Source organism: Schistocerca piceifrons, chromosome 11 (assembly GCF_021461385.2).
Source record: "Schistocerca piceifrons isolate TAMUIC-IGC-003096 chromosome 11, iqSchPice1.1, whole genome shotgun sequence".
NCBI classification, from domain to species: domain Eukaryota; kingdom Metazoa; phylum Arthropoda; class Insecta; order Orthoptera; family Acrididae; genus Schistocerca; species Schistocerca piceifrons.
In genome coordinates, this window is record NC_060148.1 from 164,247,940 (window position 1) to 164,271,581 (window position 23,642).

Consider the following 23,642-nt stretch of genomic DNA (forward strand, 5'->3'; position numbering starts at 1 on the left):
AACATCAGTTCACTTGTACGTATATTTCCCAATTATACTGTAACCATTGGTGGTGATATTAATCATCTGACAGTTAATTGGGAAAATTATAGTTTTGTTAGTGATGGGCACGATAAGACATCCTATGGAACTTTACTAAATGCGTTCTCTGGAAACTACATAGAACAGATACCTATGAACCCCATTTGTAATGGAAATATGAGGGTTGGAACTTTAATAGTGGCAACTATTTATTTACTGCTCGTACAAAATAGATATGTGTTTCAAAGTTTTGGTGACCTTCATAGTAGTCACAGCATCGGTTCAGATGGCTCTGAGCATAATGGGACTTAACATCTGAGGTCATCAGTCCCCTCACCAGCATTGTGTATAACCCGTTGCCAGTGATGTGGAAGTCGTAGGATACTCTTTAGCAGTGCTAGTTACACTGACATTTCAAGTGGCATGGGCTATTTCCCAACAAATTTGTAGCAGTTCTGAAGTGAATACCGTGAAGTGTTTCCTTCAGTTTAGAAATCAAGTTGAACTCACAAGAGCTTAACTCGGGAGTGCAGTAGGTGGTGTAGCACTTAGCAGCCCCATCAGTCAAACAAATCAGTAACAGCTTGCACTGTACATGCTTGAGCATTGTCCTGCAAAATGATGGTCAGGTCCTGGAGAAAGTATTATCACTTCTGTCTGTATGCTGTTCATTTTTGAACACAACCTATGACCAGCTAAGTATGTTGTCTTGGATAGATAGTGGTTGTCAGATGTAGAAGTAACTTCAAGTGTTCCCCAGAGATGTGTGTTAATGCCCTTGCTGTTCATGTTGTAAAATAATGACCTTGCAGACAATATTAATAGTAAAATTATGCTTTTCGCAGAAGATGTTGTTATCTATCTATCTGAAAGAAGATGCATAAATATTTCAGTCAAATCATGATAAGACTTCAAATATTGTGCAGAGACTGGAAACTTGCTCTAAATCTCAGAAATGTAAAATTGTGCACTTCACAAAATGAAAAAGAAACATAGTATCCTAAAACTATGAAATCAGTGAGTCACTGTTGGAATTGGCCAACTCCTACAAATGCGTTAGTGTAACACTTTGTAGGGATATGAAATGCAATGATCACGTACTGTTAGTCGTAGCTAAAGTAGGTGGTAGACTATGGTTTGTTGGTAGAATACTGGGGAAGTGCAATCAGTCTAGAAAGGAGATTGCTTAAAAATTACTCATGTGACCAGTTCTAGAATATTGCTCCAGTGTGTGGGACCGATACCAGATAGGACTAACAGGGGATGTTGAACATATACAGAGATGGGTAGCACAACTGGTCACAGGTTTGTTTAATCCATGAGAGTGTCACAGAGATACTGAAGGAACTGAACAGGAAGGCCCTTGAATATAGGCATAAACTTCCCCTGGAAAGTCTGTTAACAAAGTTTCAAGAACTGGCTTTAAATGATTACTCCAGTAATATACTACAACCTCCTATGTATTGCTCACATAGGGACCATGAGGACAAAACTTAGAATAATTACTGCATGCACAGAGGCATTCTTCACATGCTCCATATGTGAATGGAGCAAGAAGAAACCCTAATAACTGGTACAATAGGATAAACCCTTTGCCATGCACCTCACGGTGTTTGCAGAGTATAGATGTAGATGTAATGAGGTTAATATTCTGCTCAGCTGGGATATTATTGTAGAATACTTCACCTTAAAAATTTTGGAAAATCATGGACGTAGTGAAATGGGTTGGTCGTTATTGATATCACTTCTATCATCTTTCTTATAGTAATGTTTGACAGTGATTTGAGTCTCTCTGGAAAAATGCTCTGCATTAGTGATGGCACTTATTATATGGCAGTATGCCTTCAGTACTCTGTTGGAAACACTATCAAATCCAGGTGAGGTTTTATATACAGCTCAATTTTACAAGGAGAACTGGATGAGACAAGCGTATGATTGTATTTTATGAGAGTTTACTTTTCAGTATACTACTCTGGATTTTCTCTTGAACTGATTGTTACTGTATTACCTATTACATTTTATAAATGATCATTAAACGTATCTACTACCAGTGACTCATCATTTATAGCCCTTCCATTTAAGTTGTTGTGTTGTCTACTGTGGGAGTCAGCACAGAGACAAACAAGGAAGGAGAGAAGTTGCGGTGGCCAGGGGCAGGAATCCAGAAACATCTGTACAAATTCTAATTAAAAGTAAACTGTATAAAACAAACTTGACTTATGCTTCTTGTACCCTCTACATACTAGTACTTTACTCTTGATTACTACTCACAGAATGCAGGCTAAGTAACAGCAATCAGCAATCACTGGGTGCTGAGCTCTGTCTTTGTGCAGGTGTGGCGCTGCCTGCTCATTCCATTGGCGTGTGGGTCAGCGCTTTCTCGATGCTGTTTCTTGTTGTTGCACTGGTCGATGTGCAGTCAGTGTTTTAGAACTGCACATAAGTCATTAGTGATGTCCTGTTCTGTTGCCAGTCATCCTGTCTCTCATTTTACTACATTCCGTACAGTCTTAAGTCTGTTGTCAGAATTATTGATTTGGTGTAATGTGCATATTCCTTGATCTTCAATAATTTTTCTTAGTTATTTTTAGCAGTTTCTGTAATGTGCATCTTGTCACAAGTTACTTTAATCCCTATAGTGAGCCATGTCTTCGTATACAGCTGATATCCTTTTTGTTTAGCATCCTTTTTTTGCTTCTGATATGAATTTATAATGAAATAGATTAAATGTTTGCTAGCATTTGGTTCAGTATAAATTTCATCCAAGGTCATTTCTCACACACTACTCTTAAAAACATTTGTCCTAGAGTTAAGAATATTACTAAATGGATAGATTGCTACACACCATAAAAGATAACACATTGAGTTGCAGACAGGCATGAAGAAAAGACTGTTCCACATTGAGCTTTTGGCCAAATTGTTCTTTATAAAAGAAAACACACACACACACACACACACGCGCGCGCGACCACTACCTCCGACTGCTCCGGCCAGAATGGAATTGTTGCAATGAACGAAAGCAATAGTCTGGAGTGGGATGTGAAAGGAGAGATAGCAGGGTACAGATGCAGGGAAGTGCTGACTGGAAGAGCATGCACGGCTTGATACCAGCAGCACAAGGCTGCCAGGTGTAGTGGTGTAGTGTCAGAAAACTGTGGGAGAGGGAGGGGGGATGGGAGTTGAAAAGGAGAAGAGCAGAGAAGGGGAGAGACCAGTGGATACCTTGGCAGAGGGTAGTGCACAGTAGGGTAAGAGGTGGTGAATTGGGAGGAGGTGACAGGACAGAGGGGATAGAAATTGTTGGGTGGAATGTGTGAGGAAAGTAGGTTGCCATAGGTTGAGACTGGGATAATTTTGGCAGCAGAGAATGCGTTGTAAGTATAACTCCCGTCTGTACAGTTCAGAAAAGCTTTTATGGAGGGGAGAGTTCATATGGCCCAGGTTGAGAAGCGACCTTTGAAAGAAATGCACATTATGTTCAATTACACATTGTGCCACAGGATGGTCCACTTTCCTCTTGGCAACAGTTTGGCAGTTGCCGTTCATCTTGTTGGACATTTGATTGGTAGTAACGCCAATTTAAAAAGCTGTGTAATGATTGCAGTAGGTATGATACGACATGGTTGCTTTCCCAGCCAGGCAGCAGAGCGATCGTCCCTGTGGAAGACTCAAGTGCATGACCTGCTCAATCCACCCACCCAGCACTTCCTATACCAATCCTATCAGAGGCTTATCCTACTCCATCAGAGACCACACCACTTTTGAGAGCAGCAATGTCATGTACCAGTTGGCCTGTACAGCTTTTTATATTGAAATGACTATGCACAAGCTGTGTACCTGGGTGAAACATCACTGCCAAACTGTGGTCAAGAGCAAAATGGATCACCCTGTGGCAAAACATGCAGCCAAACTTAATATGCATGATTTCAGTGCTTGTTACACCACACGGGCCATCTGGATCCTCCCCTCCACCACCAACTTTTCTGAACTGTGCTGATGGGAGTTATCCTAACTTTAATCTATGGCCCCCCAGGGTTTCGTAGTTCTTTCGTGAGTTTGTGCATGGCACACACAGGACCCTGAAACATTGTAGTCCATTCTTCCTTCCTGGCCTGCATTCCCTTGCCCCCCACCCCCTCCCATCCCTCCCTCCATATCCTCACTCCTTCCCCTCTGTGCCCTCCTCCTTCCTCTCTCTTGGTGTTTTTATGTATGTCAACCTGGCTATCTACCTGTTTTCCTGTATTTCTTCCAGTTTTTGTTCCCATTGCCTTTTCCTTTCCATTCTTTCATTTTGACATTTTTTGTCCCCCTTTGGGGTTTGACTTTCACTTCTAAATTTTCTCTCTGTTGTGAGAGCCATTTAGGGAAGAGCTCACTCCATAGCCTCTATGGTGTGGCTTACTTTCCCCCTATTTACCCTCTTCCTTACCTGCCATAGTCACCCCCCCCCCTCCCCCCTTCTGTCCTTCTCAGTTACCAGCACATGTAGCATGGGGATGTTATGTAACCATCTGGATGAGGCCCCTTGACAACATAGGGATCACATTTCTGATAGTTGAGCTGTTGCCTCCCCATGTGTGCCTAGGAGTGGTTGCTTGTGTGGTCCATATGGATGTTGTTAGTACATGGATCCCATTTTGTGCCACATTCTAAGCAATAGCCATCAGTGTCCACCTGGACTCTGTGGTCATGGTTTTCAGTCTGTATCTCCCTCCTGACAGGCCACCTACACCCACTGCCCTAACTGCTCTCCTTCAGCAATTAGCCCATCCGTTCTCCTCCTGTGAGTTTTAATCCCCATCACCCTTTGTGGAGCAGTGCTTTTTATTCTAGTCATGGGCTCCTCATTGACCAGTTTCTTGTGGATCACGACTTGTGCCCTCATAATGATGGTTCCCCTACTCATTTTAGTGCCACATATGGCTTTCTCTGCCATTGATCTTTTGCTCATTCCTCTCCCCTTCTTCCTTCTGTACGCTAGTTGCCACATTATGACCTCTGCAATAGTGACCACTTCCCCTTGATTCTTTCATTCCCTTTCCACCTCCTGATGGCCAAGTTGCCCCACTGTACTTTCCATGATGCTTATTCGCCTATATGTACCTCCCAGGTCTTGTTTATACCATCTTTGTCAGATTGTATTGATAAAGTCATTTGTGATATATCTGATAAGATAATTCGTTGTGCCAACGTTGTTGCTGCCTACTTGATGGGCCCTGTTCACTGCTGACCAGTTCCATGGTGTACTACGGCCATTACCACCATTGTCCACAATCATTGTCATGCCTTCCAGTGTATTAAGCAGTGCTCATCCTCTGGTGGTCTTATTACCATTAAACATCTTCATGTCAAAGCTCATTACTTAATGAAACAAAGCAAGTGGGTGTGCTGGGAATGCTTTGTCACTTCCCTATGTTCTTCTGTCCTTTCATCACAGGTGTGGGCTACACTCCGCACCCTTTGAGGTTGTCAATGACCATCATCTGTTCTGTGTCTTGCCCTTCCATGTAACCTTGGTATGGATCCATCAGTTCTCGCAGAACACTTTATAACGCAGTTTGTGACAGCATTAGCCTCATATCCAGCTGCCTTCCTCATCTGGCAACAGTGAGCTGAAGCTTCCCACTCATGTTTTACCCCTAGTCAGGTGGAATCCTACAATGAATCTTTTACTGAATGGAACTTCTTCTGGCCCCCTCTTCTTCCCACAACTCAGCCCCTGGTCTTGATTCCATCCATAACCAATTGCTTGTACATCTCAGTCCTCTACAACAAGTCCTCTACAACAGTATCTCCTCCAAGTGTTTCATTGTATTTGGCTCCGAGGCATTTTCCCCTCACAATGGAGAGACAGTATTGTGGTTCCTGCCCTTAAAGGGACCACACCATAGTTCAGGTCTAAAAAAAATCGATTTTTGGTTTTCACCATATTTCGATAGATTGAGGTTTTATTTAAGTACTCTGAAAAGGATTTTGCGAAAAACATTTTTTTTTCGAGCATTTAAAGAGCATTTTCCTACCACGTGTGTTTATGTGCTGTGTCCACTTTTCTGTCACCCACTTTTCTGCATATATTTTAGATCTTTATATCCCCTACATTGTATATTAGGTTCTTCCCCCCCCCCCCCCCCCCCAAGTGTGTTGACTATTCTTAGAATGCAACAGTCGGTATTCTTTTGTTTCTACTGTTTGTAAACAACATGCTTTCAAACACGCGGTTAGTTTTGTTTAAGTGTGATTGCAAGTAGTTGTTATACTTACATTTACAGTGCTTGTTTACGTATCTTTTTTCGTGTTTATTGAAAATGATGAAATGTAAACGCATTTTCAAGAAACGACAATTTAAAGGAAACATGTTTAGAAAGTTTTCTGTACAAGAGGTTATGTCACCTGGCAACAATGTTTCTAATTGTAATTCTTCAACAAGTGCATCATCAAAGAAGCTCTCATCATTTCAAGAGAGTTACAACGAATTTACTGTAAGTGACAATGGATGCAGTAACATTATTATAAATTTGAGAGTATTATCAGATGTAATTTCTAAATTTGTACAATGTAGACAGTGTGGTGAGTCACAGAGTGTGAAAATTTGTGAGTGTGCCAGTGGGAGAAAAGGCCTAGCAATTGGTTTGGATTTAATTTTCACTAAATGCTCAGCTGTGATTTCATTTATAAGTTCTTCAAAACCAGATGCAAGTAGCCCTTATGAAATCAATACTAGATTAGTGTATGCCATACAATCCATTGGCAAGGGCATGGCTGCAGGGAGAACATTTTGTTCAGTGATGAACTTACATCAACAACCAAATAAATTTGAAAAACTGACTGCAATATTAGAGAAAGCTGTATGTGAGGTCAGTGAGGAAAGCATGAAACTGGCTGTTAGGGAAGTAGTGGAAAAAAATGATTGATGTTCAGATATTGCAGTTGCACTTGATGGAAGTTGGCAGAAAAGAGGACATACTTCTAAATATTGCAAATGTTGTAAAGTCAATGAACATAAAGAAAACAATTGTGTGGCTAATTTCAGAGGAACAAGTGGTGGTATGGAAGTTCATGAAGTACAACAAATATTTCATTGCTCTGTAGAAACAAGATACATATGATACACTAAATATTTGGGCAGTGGTGACAGCAAGGCATACAACAATGTGGTGAACTCTAAGCCACATGGAGATGCCATTATTAGCAAAATAGAATGTGTAGGCCATGTTCAAAAATGTTTGGGAACAAGGCTGAGAAAACTAACTGTTGATATGGGACGAAAAAAATTAGAAGATAGAAAATTGTTGAAGACAGGGTTGGTTAACTAAAACTGAAATAGAAAACTTGCAGGTATACTATGAGCAGGCAATTAGGGGAAATAAAGAAAATCTGGAGGCAATGAAGAGAGATGTTTGGGCCATATTCTTCCATAAGTCCTCTACTGATGATAAGCCATGTCACTGATAGTGTCCATCAGGAGAAAATTCGTGGTGCAAATACAATAGGGCTCAGGCAACTGGAGAATCTTATTCTCACCAGCATGTTCTTCCTGCTGCTGTTATTACAGCAATTAAACCTATTTTCAGAGACTTGGCTCTTCCTGACCTTCTAAGGAAGTGTCTGCAAGGGCAGACACAGAACCCAAATGAATGTTTAAACAGCATAATTTGGAACTGCCTTCCTAAAACTGTATTTGTAGGCATGCATACAATGAAAGTAGGAGTTCATGATACTGTTATTACATTCAGTTGTGATAATATTGGAAAGTGTTCAGTAGTGAAAAAGCTGGGAATTAATCCTGGTGAAAATATGATCACTGGACTGCAACATAGTGATAAAATGAGGATAGCCGATGCAGACAGGTCTGCATCTAATATGGCCAAGAAAGCAAGAAAAACACTCAGGAAGGTGAAAAAGAAGCTGAAAGACCTGCTAGAGGCCAAAGAAGGGCCATCATATGCAGCATGACAGTTTTAATTAAATGTAAGTAACAAATTTCAAAAGTTTTTTCTCTGAAGCCAAATTCCCACAAACTAAAATTTTCAGTACATGTGCCCCATTATATCAGAAACTATCATAGATAAACGAATGAATTTTTCAGAGACTCTGCATAACATAAAAAGCCACCTCTGGTACTACATTCATTAATATTCCCCCATTAGGAAGTCCACAAAAAATATTTTCTGCAGAAAAAACTTAATATTTTTTTAATAAATTTAAAAAAAGTATTTCTTAAAAACTATAAAGTGGATAAAGTATATTTAATACTGTTGACTCTATTAGCATCATGTAACATAATGTAAAAATATTAAGGTCCTGCATCAATTAGTTTTTTCAGAAATGGGTCAAATACTTGCCTAAATTAACATGGGTTAGAGATTCAGGGTGTGGACCCCTTAAGCGTGGCAAGGATCTATCATTCCTTCATAGTTACCAGCCCATTAGTCTGACCAATGTCCCTTGCAAGTTACTTACATGGATGGCAGCTTGTTGGCTCAGTTAGGTCCTCAGATCTTGGGACCTTTTGTCTCCTTACCAGTGTGACTTTTGGTGTGGGAGGGAGGGGGCGAGGGTCCGTCAGCTTTGATTGGAAACTGCATTTTAGCAGGCCTTTCCTTAGCATTGTCACATTTTTCTATGATCTTCGTAAGGCATATGATACAGCTTTTTTTGGGTCATCACACTACTTATGCTCCTCAAGTGTGGTCTGCAGGCCCTCTCAATTTTTATTCACCAGTTCATGTCCCACCAATTGTTCAAAGTTTGGGTGGGCTCTAATCTTAATTCTCCACAGACCAAGGAGAATGATGTTGCACTGGGTTCCATATTAAGTGTCCTTTTTCTCATCATTGTTAATACACTTGTCACCTCCACCAGACTATTGGTCGCCCCTGCGCTGTACCTGGGTGATTTCTGCATTTGGGCTAGCTCCCACTTGGTGGTCTCTGCAGAACAACAGCTCCAGAGTGCGATCCATCACACTTCCACATGGACATTCCATACTGTTTTTTATTCTCTCCCCTTAAGTCAAGGGCGGTGCATTTCTGTCACTGTACTATGGTCCATCCTGATCCGGACTCTACCTTGATGCTCACTGCCTGGTTGTGGGCTCCCAGTTCTGTTTCATGGGTCTTCTCTTTGAGAAAAATCATACTTGGTTTCCTCATATCCGCTTTCTGAAGGTTGGCAGTTTTTGTAAACTCAATTTCCTTCCCTTCCATGGGGCAAAGATCATTTGACCCTTGACTATCTTTATCAGGCATTAGTTCTGTCTCATCTCAACTGTAGTTGTCAAGTTTATGAATCAGGTGCTCCTTCCATGCTGCTTCATTTGAGCCCAATTCACCATCGTGATATCCGTTTAGCCACTGGTGCCTTTTGCTCTAGCCCTGTTGATGGTCTTCTCATTGGTGCTGAGATCCTTCTGCTTTCGGTTTAGCAATTCCAGCTCCTGGTTCCCTATGCCATCACTATCCTTTCTTCCCCTGTTCACCCCCTACTATTATATTCTTTTCATGGCTTCAGGATGTTGCCTGCTTGCTGCCCGCCCTCAGGTGGGTTTACCAATGGGCTTTGCCTCACTTCTCTCCATTGCGATTTCAATGTCCCCTCCTTGCGCTCTTGGTTAGTTCTTCAGCCCCAGATTTGGATGGATCTCTCTGTGGTCCGAAAGCCTCCATTGCTCCAATGGTGTTCCATTGTTTGTTCTACCTGCTCTTATGGGAGATGGGATAGGCCTTCATGTCTTCTGTGGGCATGGAACCGTATCTTGCCTGTCAAGGGCGAGGTGTTTACTGCAGAATCAGTGGCTGTCTATCGGGCAGCTACTGTATTAAACAGTGCTCTCTCACCTGAGTTTCGTTATGTACAGACTCAATAAGTAGCCTTCAGGCTATCGCTCGGTGTTTCTCCCATCACCCTTTGGTTTCTGCCATCCATGACCTTCTCGCAAACCTTGATGTTGTGACCTGTTTGGTTATTTTCTTTTGGATTCCCACCTATTTGGGTATCCCAGGTAATGAACTTGCTGAACAACTGGCTAGGGAGGGGTGGAGGGGGGAAGCAGCCACCTACTCACCATTCTCCATGACCTCTTGGGGGCAGATTTATAGCTTTATGTCGAATCCCATTTTGCTCAATAGTGAGCTGGGCCGACTCTGGGGGTCAGGGGGGGGGGGGGGAGGAGGTGGGGTGGCTATCTACCTGTCTAAAAAACATCGTACAGTCAAGAGTACTCCCATCACATAGTGTTCTTCTCTCCACCTCTCCCAGGGGGAATCTACCTTTGTGTGCTGTCTTCATATTGGTCATACTGGATTGACCCATGGTTTTTTACTTTGCAATGAACCACCCACCCCCCTTTGTAGCTGCTAGGCCCCCTTACTGTGACCCATATTTTGCTGGGCTGTCCCCACCTTTTGGCTCTTCACACTAAATATGCCCTCCAACCTTACTTGTCCTGGGTGTTATGGGACGATCTGCACATGGTTAGATCTGTCCTCGGTGTTCTTCATAAAAGTGGTTTGTCATCCAGATTTAAGTCTTTGAATTTCTCTCTGGAGCTGGAATCCTTCAGCTTTGGTTATGGGGGCCTTGGCCTTATCTCCACACCAGGTGGGTTCTGCCCCCCTTTTTTCTTATGTTTTGTGTGGTCTTTTATGCCATTTTGTTTCCTCTATTCATTTGTCTTTCCCCCTGGTATGTCTCCATTATGTTATCATCATGGTATGGTGTAGTGATCAGGAAGGGTTGGTGACAGTGTTGATGTGCCATTACATGTGGTGTTTCAGAGGCGCCCCTGCTCTTGCTGCCCTCCATCCTCCAGTTTTTTCCTCTTCCTGTTGGTTTGATATTCCTTTTACCTCTTGATTTGCCAATTTTCTTTCTCCTTGACTGGACTGTGCTGTTTTTGTTGTTCCATCCACAAATCATAGGTGCATTGCCCCCTCTACTTGGCTCTCTCCCCCAAAAAACCAACCAAACAGCCATCGACCTACGGTACATTACTGTCCCCATGCACTCCACCCAACAGCTTCAACCACCTCTGTCCTGTCACCTCCTTCCAATTCATGTCTACTCATCCTCACTGTGCTCTGCTCTTTGCTAACCCCCCACCTGTCTTTGCCCCTTCTATGCATTTCCATTTTTCCACTCCCCCTTCATGTCCTCACCCCCTCCTCTCTCACAGCCTCCTGACACTGCACCTTGCAGCCTTGTCTTGCTGCCAGAAACGCCCTGCACACTTCACCAGGAATCGCTCTTCTCTTCCCCTCTCCTGTACCCTGCTATTCCCCTCCTTCCCCATCCCACTCCAGATTGCTACTTTTGTTCAATGTAACAGTTGCATTTTGGCTGGAGTGGCCAGAGATAGTTGTGTGTGCAAGATGTGCTTGCTTCTGTGAGTGAGTGTGTGTGTGTGTGTGTGTGTGTGTGTGTGTGTGTGTTTCCTTTCTGAAGAAGAGTTTGGCCAAACCTCAGCATGTAAAGCATGTAACAATCTTGTCATTGTGCTTGTTTGTAACTCAACATGTCATGTTCATGGTGATTAACAATCTATCCTTTTCATAATATTTTTGATATTCCAATCTGGACTTTGCATTGTTTGGTTTTACCCAATGGCTTTTCTTCCATCCCACAATACTGTGATGTTTTCCTTTGTTACTGTTCTCTAAAGCATTACTCTACACAGTGTCTGTCCTTTCTATTCTGTGTTTTTTCATTGCTTTTCAAATTGCACATGCTCTGAAGACAGAGCTACACTGTATCAGTGACGTCATCCACAGACAACCCACCTACATGACCTCATGGATTGCTGGTGTGGCACATCATACTCAAAATTCTTCCTCCCAATAATTATAATTATTCCTATTGATCCCATTTCCTCCCTCATCCTTGCATATTTTCGTGTGTTATTTTTCATAGATACCTGTACCACGTGAACTTCTGAAGCTTGATCTAATCACCCCCCCCCCCCCTCGCTCTCACTCTTTATATCGCACCACACACATACTCCTGTTCCATCCTTTTTCCCATGTGTTTGCACGTTTTATTCATTGACGTACATAACCATGAATTTTTACGTATTTGTGCATAATTTTACGTATTTGTGCCTATTTTTGGGTGTCTACATATTTTTACATGTCTTTTTTTATGCTGCTCCCCTCACAACCACTTAAAACCTCTTTATTTTCCCATTTGCTCCATCATTTCCTGTTTCCTAAGTGCTATGCTTGCCACAGTGAACCTCTGCTCCATCTTTGTACACCAGCTCAGAAAAATATCCCTTTCCCTGGCTAAAACTCAGTCCCACTGCCTGTTCCTCTCTCTTGTACCGTAAAATCCAGCAATCAACCACACAGCTATCTTCATTCCTTCAACCAGTGTCCCAAAATGAACTGAGGGTGCCTTCTGGATCTAATAGACAGTCTTCATTGACATAGACAGGAACAACGATTTATATCCTGCTGCTTGCCAAGGTGTCCACAGCTTGACCACAGCTCATCCTCCTTGTGGTATTTGGGGGTGCCATAGAGCCACTGTTATCTGCACTAGCTTGCCTCCATGAGTCATGTGATACAAGCACGTCTTCCCAGTGTTCCTCTACTGAATGATCGTATTGGATGCCACCCAGCAAGTTGCCAGTGAGTGTGGGAATGTGCGAGTTCTTGTTCCAGTTTGAAAGTTTGACATCAGTGTTCACCAAGAGCAATCCATCAGAATGCAGTGCTTGCCAGTTAGAGCCAAGACGTCGATAGTGTAGCAGATTTGGACTTTGCTTATGGCAGTGTTTCCTTACTGTGACACATTGTCTCTAACTGCAGCAGTTCAAAGCCTGGTGGCTGTTCCACATACATCTGGCATTTGCCATGCACAAAATTATCATTATCCCTGTTGTGACTTAGCAAGACAGCCAAGTCACAACGAGAGGAAGCTGAAATGCAAGCGTTTAATTACACGCTGACTGGCGCGAGGTCTGAAACAGGATACGTAATGAATGCTATAAAGAAAAGTACGTAGCTGCTGGAATACTTAACTTTAATCCACAATTGTAGAACATCGCTCTTGATGATACATGTTATAACCACAATATATATAGCAAAGGATTATGGCGCCTTGCTAGGTCGTAGCAATTGTAGCTGAAGGCTATGCTAACTATCATCTCGGCAAATGAGAGCGTAGTTGTCAGTGAACCATTGCTATGAACGTCAGCTGTACAACTGGGGCGAGTGCCAGTACGTCTCTCTAGACCTGCCGTGTGGTGGCGCTCGGTCTGCAGTTACTGACAGTGGCGACACGCGGGTCCGACGTATACTACCGGACCGCGGCCGATTTAAATGCTACCACCTAGCAAGTGTGGTGTCTGGCGGTGACACCACAATCCCAATGTGTATTTCACCACCATATAGAACTTATCAGGCACATGAAAGCTTCTGAAACACTGACAAGTATGTGAACTAAAAGTAAAGGCTTTACAAAAGGAAAGTACTTGTAACAGCTGTAAGTCACACTGCTGACACTCATTGCTATATAAAAAGGCCATTGCAAGTAAGTTTTGTGCTGTAGCTAGTCTGTGTGAATCAGCCAAGGTCAAGGTAAAACTTGCAATTTACATATGTGAGCCCAGCTTTCCCAACGTAAACAGTTAATAAAATTGAAAAGAAAATTCAAATGCACATTGACAAAAGCTAGGAAGTTTTTGCTTCCTACTGGATATATGTAATGGAACAAATAAAATCCTTTCTATGGAGAAGTTGCTGCAACTGCTAATTCTGGTAAAAGTGCTATGCCTTAGGGCACACACAGTGAGACCCAATAAAAGCTTTCGTTTGCTGATAATGTCATTAGATGTTTCAGTCATACAACGCAGAAAGTAAATTGATTACAGGGCAGGAGTTGGAAGGATAAGTTTGTGAATTTCGGTTAGGTAGATGCAGAATAAGTGTACAAGTGGAATAATGATTCAAAGAAAAAGTTGTCATTGAAAGAAATAACATGTGATGTAATGAGGAGATAAATGCTCAAAACTTTTTTTTTCTGTGGCTTACTTTGTCAGTCACAAGAAGTTAGTTGTACCAAGAGTGTGAATGCCATTTTCACCATTTGACTGCAGCAAAATTGGGCAATAAAGTCATACCATACTTCATATAAAGCCTGTAGTCACTGGATTTGGCTCTGGGACCATTTCCTGGAGAAAAATTTCTCTTTAGTTCTCAGTTTGTACACAGGTAACCATTGACTTCTAGATAGCTTTTATATGAAGTGTCTTGTGTGACAATGTAGATTAGTGCAACAATTGTCATTTATTGTCAGTATGGATTTAATGTGAATTCATACTTTGTACAATTTCAGGTGAATACATTTCATTGTAAATAAAGCTGTCCTAATTGAGCATACCACACCATAAATAATTTTATGTTTTGTACCAAAATTAAATACCTTTGAAATAATTCAAATCTCTTTTTAACAAAGTAGCCAAAGTAGCAAGTCTTTCTGGCAAATGGAAGGAATTTCGAGTTCAGAACAATAAAATCTATTGTAACTGCAATCCAGCTGCAGCCTGCTAAGAAGGAAATATTTTCTGTTTTGATTTAATGGAGAGCCTGTCTCACTTGATAAGCTTTCTGAGAAAATGAGGTTTTGACCTACAATTAAAATTATTTTGTGATTGATATTTCAGGGAGTCATGTAATAGAGGCCAGCCACCACTCAGGTTGAGATCTTTCTCAGGTGCCATGTGTCAGTCGTTTTGCTTGTTTTGAAAGGGCATGCAATGCCTTGTGAAACATAGCTGGATGCATGGTGGCAACAATGCCCCCATCACTGCAACCTGTCAATTGCGGGCTGGCAACAATACCCTCATCACTTTAATCTGTCAATCGCAAATTTACTTTAACTGTAGTATAGTTCCAAACATTCAGATGGGATGACCATATATTCTTGTTGATTATGGATAATAAGTTAATATAAATTGGTATTTAATTTTTGAGCCACTTAATAGAGAAGTGTACTCATACATTTTAAAGGAGTAATTTTATGTTTCAGTTTCCTGAAGATCCATTAAAATTTGAGAAGCTTGATTTCAATATGAATGAAGGTCCAGAACTTAAGTTTCATCTGGATGCCTCTGAACACAATGTAAGTTTTCACATCTACCTTGAATTATATATGAAGTGCAATAACTGTACCTTAAAGTGTAATGTTAAATAATCATTGAACATTAACCACTATAACCTATAGCATCAGTAATTTATCAGACTGTTTGTAGAATTTCAGGTGACTTAAGTTATTTTGCTGTATTATGTGTTAGCTGTTATGGATAGTATTCGAATAAAGCTTGAAATGAATATAACATTGAGCATTTTCATGTTTTCTTTGTGCAATGACTGCTCCATCAAATTTTGGGCATGTGGCTATATTATAAATTCTTTTTCCTTTTCCATTCTGGTCATGTATCATTCAACCATTTTCAAAATGAGCCAGGTGACTGACATTACAGCACATGCTCCATTCTTTTAAGCTCAGACCAAGACACTGTGCATGCAGCAACAAATACACATGTGCCAGAGACAATGATCAGCAGCAAAGAAGTACACATGTGACTGAATTAGATCTGTGGCTATGTGCTCAATTCTTGCTGGGAAGTTTATGTATCACTGTGAACTGCACTGTGGTGACATGTCTGCAAGTTTATTAAAGAAAGTGCCAGATTCTATGATTTATCCAAACTGAAACTGCCATCTCTATTAATAAAATTTCTCATCAAATGTATTTCAACTTATTCTTTCACCAGCAAATACCACATAGATGAAGATGCCACAAGAATTTTGACATTTTCATACAACATAGAGTGAGGGGTAACAATATAGTGCTCTGCCACAGCTGAGTTACTGGGTCGTGAGAGCCAAGTGTACCTATAGTGCTCAATGTGTCTTTCATAAACAGTGAAAGTCTCCTGTGCGATGTATGAAAGGCCACACTCTCAGGGGATCTTGAAAACCCATGTTCCAGAGCATCAGATAATCTTTAATTAAATGCAAGAGTGCTGCTGCATTCAGTAGAACACGAAAAATTACTTTTACTCTGGGTTTGATGAGGTTCCGTCTTATTTCTGAAAGTATGTTTCCCACCTATGGCAGAAAAGGCATGGATTTAGATTTTTCTGCATCTTCTTCTGTGCCCCCTATGTCCACTTTTTGCTTCATTCATTGTGCATTACTTAGAAAATACTTATTGACTTCAAAAAGTCTGTTACAGGGTTTGTATAAAAAGTATTGAAACTGAATATTTCTGATGTGACTGCACTTTGCAGCGCACATTCGCCCAGGTGGATTAGTGGTTGGGGATGTCTGGCCAAAAAAGTGCAGTGTGCCTGTCACCTGCAGGCTCTTGTCTCGGCAGCATCGTGCATTGAGAGAACACGTTGCAAAGTCATTGGTTGTGGCGCAACATGCAGCAAATGCTTGAGCAATGTTATGCCATCAAGTTCGGTGTGAAACTAGGAAAATCGGGTATGGAAACATTAGATATGTGTCGGTAAGCCTATGGCAATGGTTGTCTGTCAGAAGTCCAGGTTTTCAGGTGGGTGAAGAGCTTTAAAGAGGGCCAGATATTGTTGAAGACGAGGACCACTCTGGATGCCCCTCAGCCAGCAAAACTGACAAAAACATTGACTGTGTGCACGTTGTATTGAACACTGATCATCAGGTGAGTGTCGGGATGACAGCAAATGATCTCAGACTTGATAAAATGACAGTGCACAACACCACCACCACCAAAGAATTGTCTATGAGGAAGATCTGCGCCAAGATGGTCCTAAAGATTTTATCAGATGTTCGAAAGCATGTGTGGACACCTGCCAAGACAATCTCCAGAGCCTTGAAGCTGATCCCAAATTTTTAGATAACATTATCACCAGAGACAAAACCTGGGTGTTTCAGTATGACCCGGAGACAAAGCACATGAGTGTCGAATGGCACACCGTAGCATCCTCACGTCCAAAAAAAGGCTTACATGAGCAGATCAAAACTGAAAGCCATCCTGATTGTGTTTTTCGATGTCGGGGTCATGGCTCATCATGAGTTTGTACCCCGAGGCCAAACTGCCAATGGTGCTTTTTTGTTGCGAAGTGCTCAAGAGACCGAAAGCAAGGGTCCATCTCATGAGACCAGCCATCACCGATGATTGGAAGCTGCATTGTAACAATGTGTTGAGTCACACCGCTGGCCAAGAAAGATATTCCGATTCCCCAGCCCCCTACAGTCCTGATTTGGCCCCGCCAGACTTGTTTTTGTTCCCCAAACTAAAAACTTCCCTGAAAGGGCACCATAGTGGGATGCTGTAGGAGATCCAAGCCACCACAATGAGGACTTTGAAGGCCATCACGGACTCAATGTTTGTGGCAGCGCTGGAAGTGTGGAAATCTCACATGCAGCGGGTTGTTGACTCTCGAGGGTCATACATTGACGAAGACTAAGTGGTTGTAGCGATACCTACAATAAATTTTGATTCACAAGCTCAATCTCATCACTTTTTATATGAACCGTATACATGTTGAAATTCATCCTGCAGACTGATCTCATCAGTAATTATGTGTGTTCTGTGGATCAAAGTTCTGATTGTTTTCATTCTCAGGGGAGGATGGTGGCAGCTATTTGCATGTAAATATAAATCCATATGCATCTGTTTCTGATATACTGTGTGTCCCTGCAAGCCATCATCTTTGTACTGAACCAAAATGTAGAGGAATGGAAGGCATCTCCCCTTTTGATTTCTTTTATGAACTGGATTTTTTTGCTAAATAGAATTCAGATGGTGTAGAAAATCTTGTAATTTATCATCACCATGGGGTCACACTTCAAATGTGTCACAATGTATGTCCAAAATAGTGTAGGTTTCAAGCTAGCAGGTTCCAGTGCCTTTTCTATGATATCCTCAATAAACAGACTGCCCATAAGGAACTACTCTTGATGACACTGTCAATCTATTCAGAAAATTTGTTACTAAATAAAAAGTTTGTCGAGATCAAAACATGTCTGAACAAAGCTGAAATCCATTTATCAAAACTTTTGTCAATAAGAGAGAAAGACCCTATGATGAGAATGTTTGTGAATGAGACCACATTGAAGCTGAATAATTCATTGAACTGTTCAGTTTCAGTGATTTCAGTGAAGCCCAGAGAGTTGAGTATGTGTTCCTCACATTTTCCCACAAGGGCTCTTAATAATGACGCTAAGTGTTCAGCACAGTCTTAGTTTGTAGAGAAAATGTTACTTACTATTTGGTGAATAGAAACATCTTTCTTGTGGAACTTTGGAAGCCTATAAAGTCTTGGAGGAATTTGGTTTCAATCATAGCACAACTTCTGGCAGTTAGGGGGAGGGGTTCAGAAGCAAATCATTCTTTCTTATTATGTGGTTAGTTCTGTTTTTATTAATCTTCTTATATGTGCTTCCACTCAGTAAATTGCAAATTTTACAATGATGGTTGCCATAAGACATTAAAACAGTTGCATTATGTTTTGTCAGCTGGAAGAACCACTCTCTGGATATCCTGGCGAAGCTTACGTAGTGCAGCCCTCTCTGCCACAGGTATATTACTCCTTTATGTGCGAGCCTCCATTACAGCCTGCCAAGTTTCACATCTTATTTCATATGCTGAATCCATGGGGAATAGTCAAAAAGCTTCTTCAATGTCACTATGAGCAAAATTCACTTCACATTGACTGCCAAGACGAAGCCAATCAGGCTGCTGAAACAGCTCATTCATGCTCCCATCAGTGCTACTGTAGTCCCGATCCATGAACGATGGCAGATCAACGGTGTCAAGGCACGAATGGGGATTGCATTGTTGGCAATTCCAAGTGACAGTTGCAGTATGTGCATGCACATGCTTTCCTCTTGAAGAAAGTGTATATCCTGCAAATTATGTCTCTCATTTGCTTACACATAATTTATCTCTTATCACCACCATTAGCAACGACAGCTCGCAACAAATGAAATATAAATTCACTAAACAACTTGCTACGATCATGTTTAATGCTCACATTAGCTATGGCTTTCACAACAGAGTGCTCAGAACACTTCTGAATGCACATTTGCTGTTGGAGAATGCATGACATAGATGCGCAGAACAAGCCTAACTCGACCACCATTGTTCGTGACTCTCAACTATAGTTAAGGGAACAATGTTGCTCAGGTCACCTATAATATCCATATCCAGGCTGTTTCCTGTCCCATCTGTCTGACTCATCTTTCATGAAATACTTGCGCGAAGGCCATAAAACCTCAACCACCTGGTTTGTAAACGCTGGGGATCTTGTATTCTTTCCCTAATTTCTCCTGGGAGGGTCTAAATGTTTGCCACAGTGGCTATCTAGCAGCGATACTGTCTTCTTCCTAGCATTAGTTATATTCCATGCCTTCCTACTCATAGGCAGAGTCTACTACACATTTCCAACTCCTGTATCGTTTGTAGGCTGTAATGTCCTCAGCTCTGGCAGCTGGAACCTAGTACTAGTCGGCACAGTGAAACTGTCAGTGTCCTGCTTCTTCCAGCCTCCTGTTTCCCAATCAGCCCCTTCATTAGTGCCTTTCTTCATCCCCAGTAGTCTCCCCTAGCTTCTTCCAAATGCATCTGAAGGGCACAGATGTTCCTTTCCTGCTCTTCTACCAATCTAGTCCTGCTATGTACACCACAGTTCCAAGAGAGAGCCTCAGTGACCATCCCAGAGTTCTCCCCCTGCTACATCCCCTCCCCTCCCCATCTCCCCCAGTGAAACAATGATTTGCTACAGCTTCCACAAATCTCAGATGGTTCTGCGACTGTGTAGGCTGCAGATTCCTCGACTCGCGCCATGGGATGGTGGGATATCGGGTTCTGTTTAATATGTCAGGTATCCACTACACACACAAGGTGGCTACATGGGTAGTGAGGGCTGTGTGGAGTGGACTAGGTGGTTTTCTTAGGTTAGAGGTTTTTGGGAAAGAACAAAGATAGTTTTTCTCAAAGGGAACGGGTCAAAAACATGACAAAAGTTGACATGGGAATTGTAGGTATTGTAGTAGCAAGTTGTTGTAACTGTTATGGGAAAGAACCAGAGCTCGAGGTGCTAATAGAAATCACTGAAGCTCAAATTGTTATAGGTATCGAAAGCTGGAGAAAAAGTTCAGCCAAAATTTTTATGAAGGACCTAATGGTGTTAAGAAAGTGTAGATTAAATGCAGTTGGTGGTAGCATGTTTGTTGCTGTTCGAAATAGTTTATCTTGTAGCATTATTGAAGTAGATAGCCCCTCTGAATTAGTGTGGCTACAAGTTACACTTGACAACCAGAACAAATTAATAATTGGTTCCTTTTACCAACTTTCTGATTTGTATGATACAGTTATTGAACAGTTCAAAGAAGACTTCAGTCTCATTTAAAATAGGTAGCCCATTCATACAATTATACTTGGTGGTGACTTCAATGTACCCACAAAATGTTGCTGAAAATATGCATTTAAAATCGGTGGTAGGTATAAAACATCGTCCAAAATCATACTAAATTCTTGCACTGAAAATTGTTTTGGACAGTTAGTTCAGGAGCCCACTCAAAGTGTAAAATGTCTCGAAAACTTACTCAACCTCTTAGCAACAAATAATCCTGAGCAAATAGGGAGCATTATGACAGATAGAGGGATTAATGACCACAAGGTCACCGTAGGGAGACTGAATTCAGCAACATCCAAACCCATAAAAACTGAATGCAAAATATATCTATTTAAAAAGCAGATAAAAACTCACTTGAGCCTTTCCTAAGAGACAGTCTCCACTCCTTCCAAACAAACTATGTAAGCTTAGACCAAATATGGCTTAAATTCGGAGAAATACACTGAGGTGACAAAAGTAATGGGATAATGATATGCACATGTATAGGTGGTGGTAGTGTCACATACACAAAGTATAAAAGGGCAGGCATTGGCGGAGCTGTCAGTTGAACTAAAGTGATTCATGCAAGAAGGTGTGTGACGTGATAGTGGCCGCACAACGGAAACTATCAGACTTCGAACATGGAATTTTAGTTGGAACTAGATTCGTGGGACATTCCAGTCGGGAAATCATTTGAGAATTCAGTATTCTGAGATCCACAGTATGAATAGTGTGCCAAGAATACAAAATTTCACTGGGTCCTTCGGTCCAAGGTCCAACCAGAGTCATCACTGGAAATGGTTATGTTCTGCTGCGTCAGTCATCCATGGACTTCATGTTCCCAGATCATGATAGAATTCTCATGGATGACAATGCTCCACGTCAGTGGGCCACAATTGTTCATGAATGGTTTGAAAATATTCTGGAGAATTTAAGCAAGTGATTTTGCTATCCAGATCGCATTACATGATCCACATCTAACATTTCTGGGACATAACCGAGATATCAGTTTTTGAACAAAATTCTTCGCCAGCAACACTTCAGCAATTGTAGGTGACAATAGAGCCAGCATGGCTCAATATTTCTGCAGGGGCTTACAAAGACCTTTTGCGTCCATGGCACATCGAGTTACTGTGGCACACTGGGCAAAAGGAGGTTTGACATGATATTCAGAGGTATCCCATAACTTTTGTCACTTCATTGTAGTATTTACAACAGTGGAGGGATTTAAACCAAATAAATTAAGAAGTCACAGTACTGGTCCTCTGTGGCACACACAACAGGTCAGAACACTGTTACAAAACCAAACAAATAAAGGATGCCATATTTAAGAGAATGCAAAATGCCGAAGGTCGGCCAAATTTTACAGACACTCTAAATTTAGCACGAATTTCAGTGTGAGATGCTTTTAATAGCTTCCACAACAAACCTCATACTCAAAGTCTGGTACAAAATCCAAAGTGGTTCTGGTTGTATGTGAAGTACACCAACGACCAGATACCATCAGTATTTTCACTGTGCTGTGGTAATGTTACCAATGACTGTGCCTATATATGGTTTTCTGAAATGTCTTTCAAGCAAAGAAAATGAAGTAAATATTCCGGAATTCGAATCGTGAATTTGTGCCTACATGAGTAGGGATCTTCATTGTAGTGAAGCAGCTTAAATCACTTAATAAAGGCAAGCCTTCCAGTCCAGATTGAATACCAATTAGATTCCTTTCAAAGTATGCTGATATAATAGCCTTCATTCTTAGCAGTTATATACAGCCACTTGGTCGATGAAAGATATGTATCTGAAGACTGGAAGGTTGTACAGGTCACACCAATACTCACGAAAGGAAGTAATAGTAATCCAATGAATTGCACACCCATTTTACTGATGTCAGTTTGCAGAAGGATTTTGGAACATACACTATATTTAAACATTATGAATGACCTCAAAGAATATGATCTGTTGACTCAGTCACCATGGATTCAGAAAATATTATTCTAGTGAAACAAAATTAGCTCTTCATTTACCTGAACTAATGACTGCTATCAACAAAGGATCTCAAGTTGATTCCATAGTTGTAGATTTGCAAAAGATTTTTCATAGCATTTCTCACACGCAGTTTGTAATAGCAGTTTCTAATCAGATTGCATGCCGAAGGAATATCGTTTCAGTTGTGCACGTGAATTTGTGATTTCCTGAAAGAAAGGTCACGTTTGTAGTAATTGATGGAAAGTTGCGAAGTAAAACAGAAGTGATATCTGACATTCCCCAAGGAAATGTTACAGGCCCGCTGCTGTTCCTAATCTTTGTAAAAGATTTAGGAGACAATGTGAACAGCCCTCTTAGCTGATTTTTAGGTGACATCACTTACTGTCTCATAAAGTGATCGGAAAATCAAAACCAGCTGCAAAATGGTTTAGACAGGATATCTGTGTGGAGTGATAAATGGCAGTTGACACTAAATAATATAAAGTTTGAGGTCATGTAAATGAGTACTAAAAGGAATCCATTACATTTTGATTAGATGATAAATTGCACAAATCTAAAGGGCATCAGTGGAAGTAAAAATGTAGGAATTGCAATTAAAAACAATTTAAATTGAAAACAGCCCATAGACCATGTTGTATTGGCAGAACACAGGTCTACTAAAGAAACTGCCTACACTGTACTTGTCCATAGACTGCTAGAGTACTGCTGTGCAGTATGGTATCCGTACCAGATAAGAGTGATGGAGAACATCAGTAAAGTTCAAAGAAGGGCGGCTTAGCAGCTTATTTTGTATTATTGTAAAATAGGGGAGATAATGTTATGGATATGATATACAAGTTGGAGTGGCAACGCATTTTGTATTGTGGTGAGATCTTTCTACAAAATTTCAGTCTCTATTGTTCTCCTCAGAGTTTGAAAACATTCTGTTAACGGACCAACTAACATAGAGAAAAATGGCAGTGTATTAAAATAAGAGAAGTCAGATCACGCACAGAAAGATTTGAGGTTTGTTTGTTCCATGCACTATTAGAGAAGTTACAGCAATAGAGAAAAGCAGGTGGATCTTTTTTTGACCAAAACTTTGAACATTAATTAATCGCAGGCACTTCAGATCAGTGACAAACTTGTGTGATATACCAGTTACCATCTCTTCTCATAACTGGAATCAAGGTCTCATCTACCATCAGGACCTAATGCTACAAACATATGAAAACTTCATTAGCATTGTGGAGTTCCATTTTATTCA

The 23,642-nt window shown here is 41.1% G+C and overlaps 1 protein-coding gene across 6 annotated transcripts in view; it reads left to right on the forward strand.

Annotated features, from left to right (window-relative positions):
• LOC124720035 (zinc finger protein ZFP2-like) overlaps positions 1-23,642 on the forward strand; it is a 174,457-nt gene that overhangs the window by 49,631 nt on the left and 101,184 nt on the right. For all 6 annotated transcript variants that reach the window (XM_047245290.1, XM_047245285.1, XM_047245286.1 and 3 more), the window contains one exon: positions 15,052-15,144. In XM_047245290.1, coding sequence (XP_047101246.1) covers positions 15,052-15,144 — 93 coding nt within the window. The remainder of the gene's footprint in view (positions 1-15,051; positions 15,145-23,642) is intronic.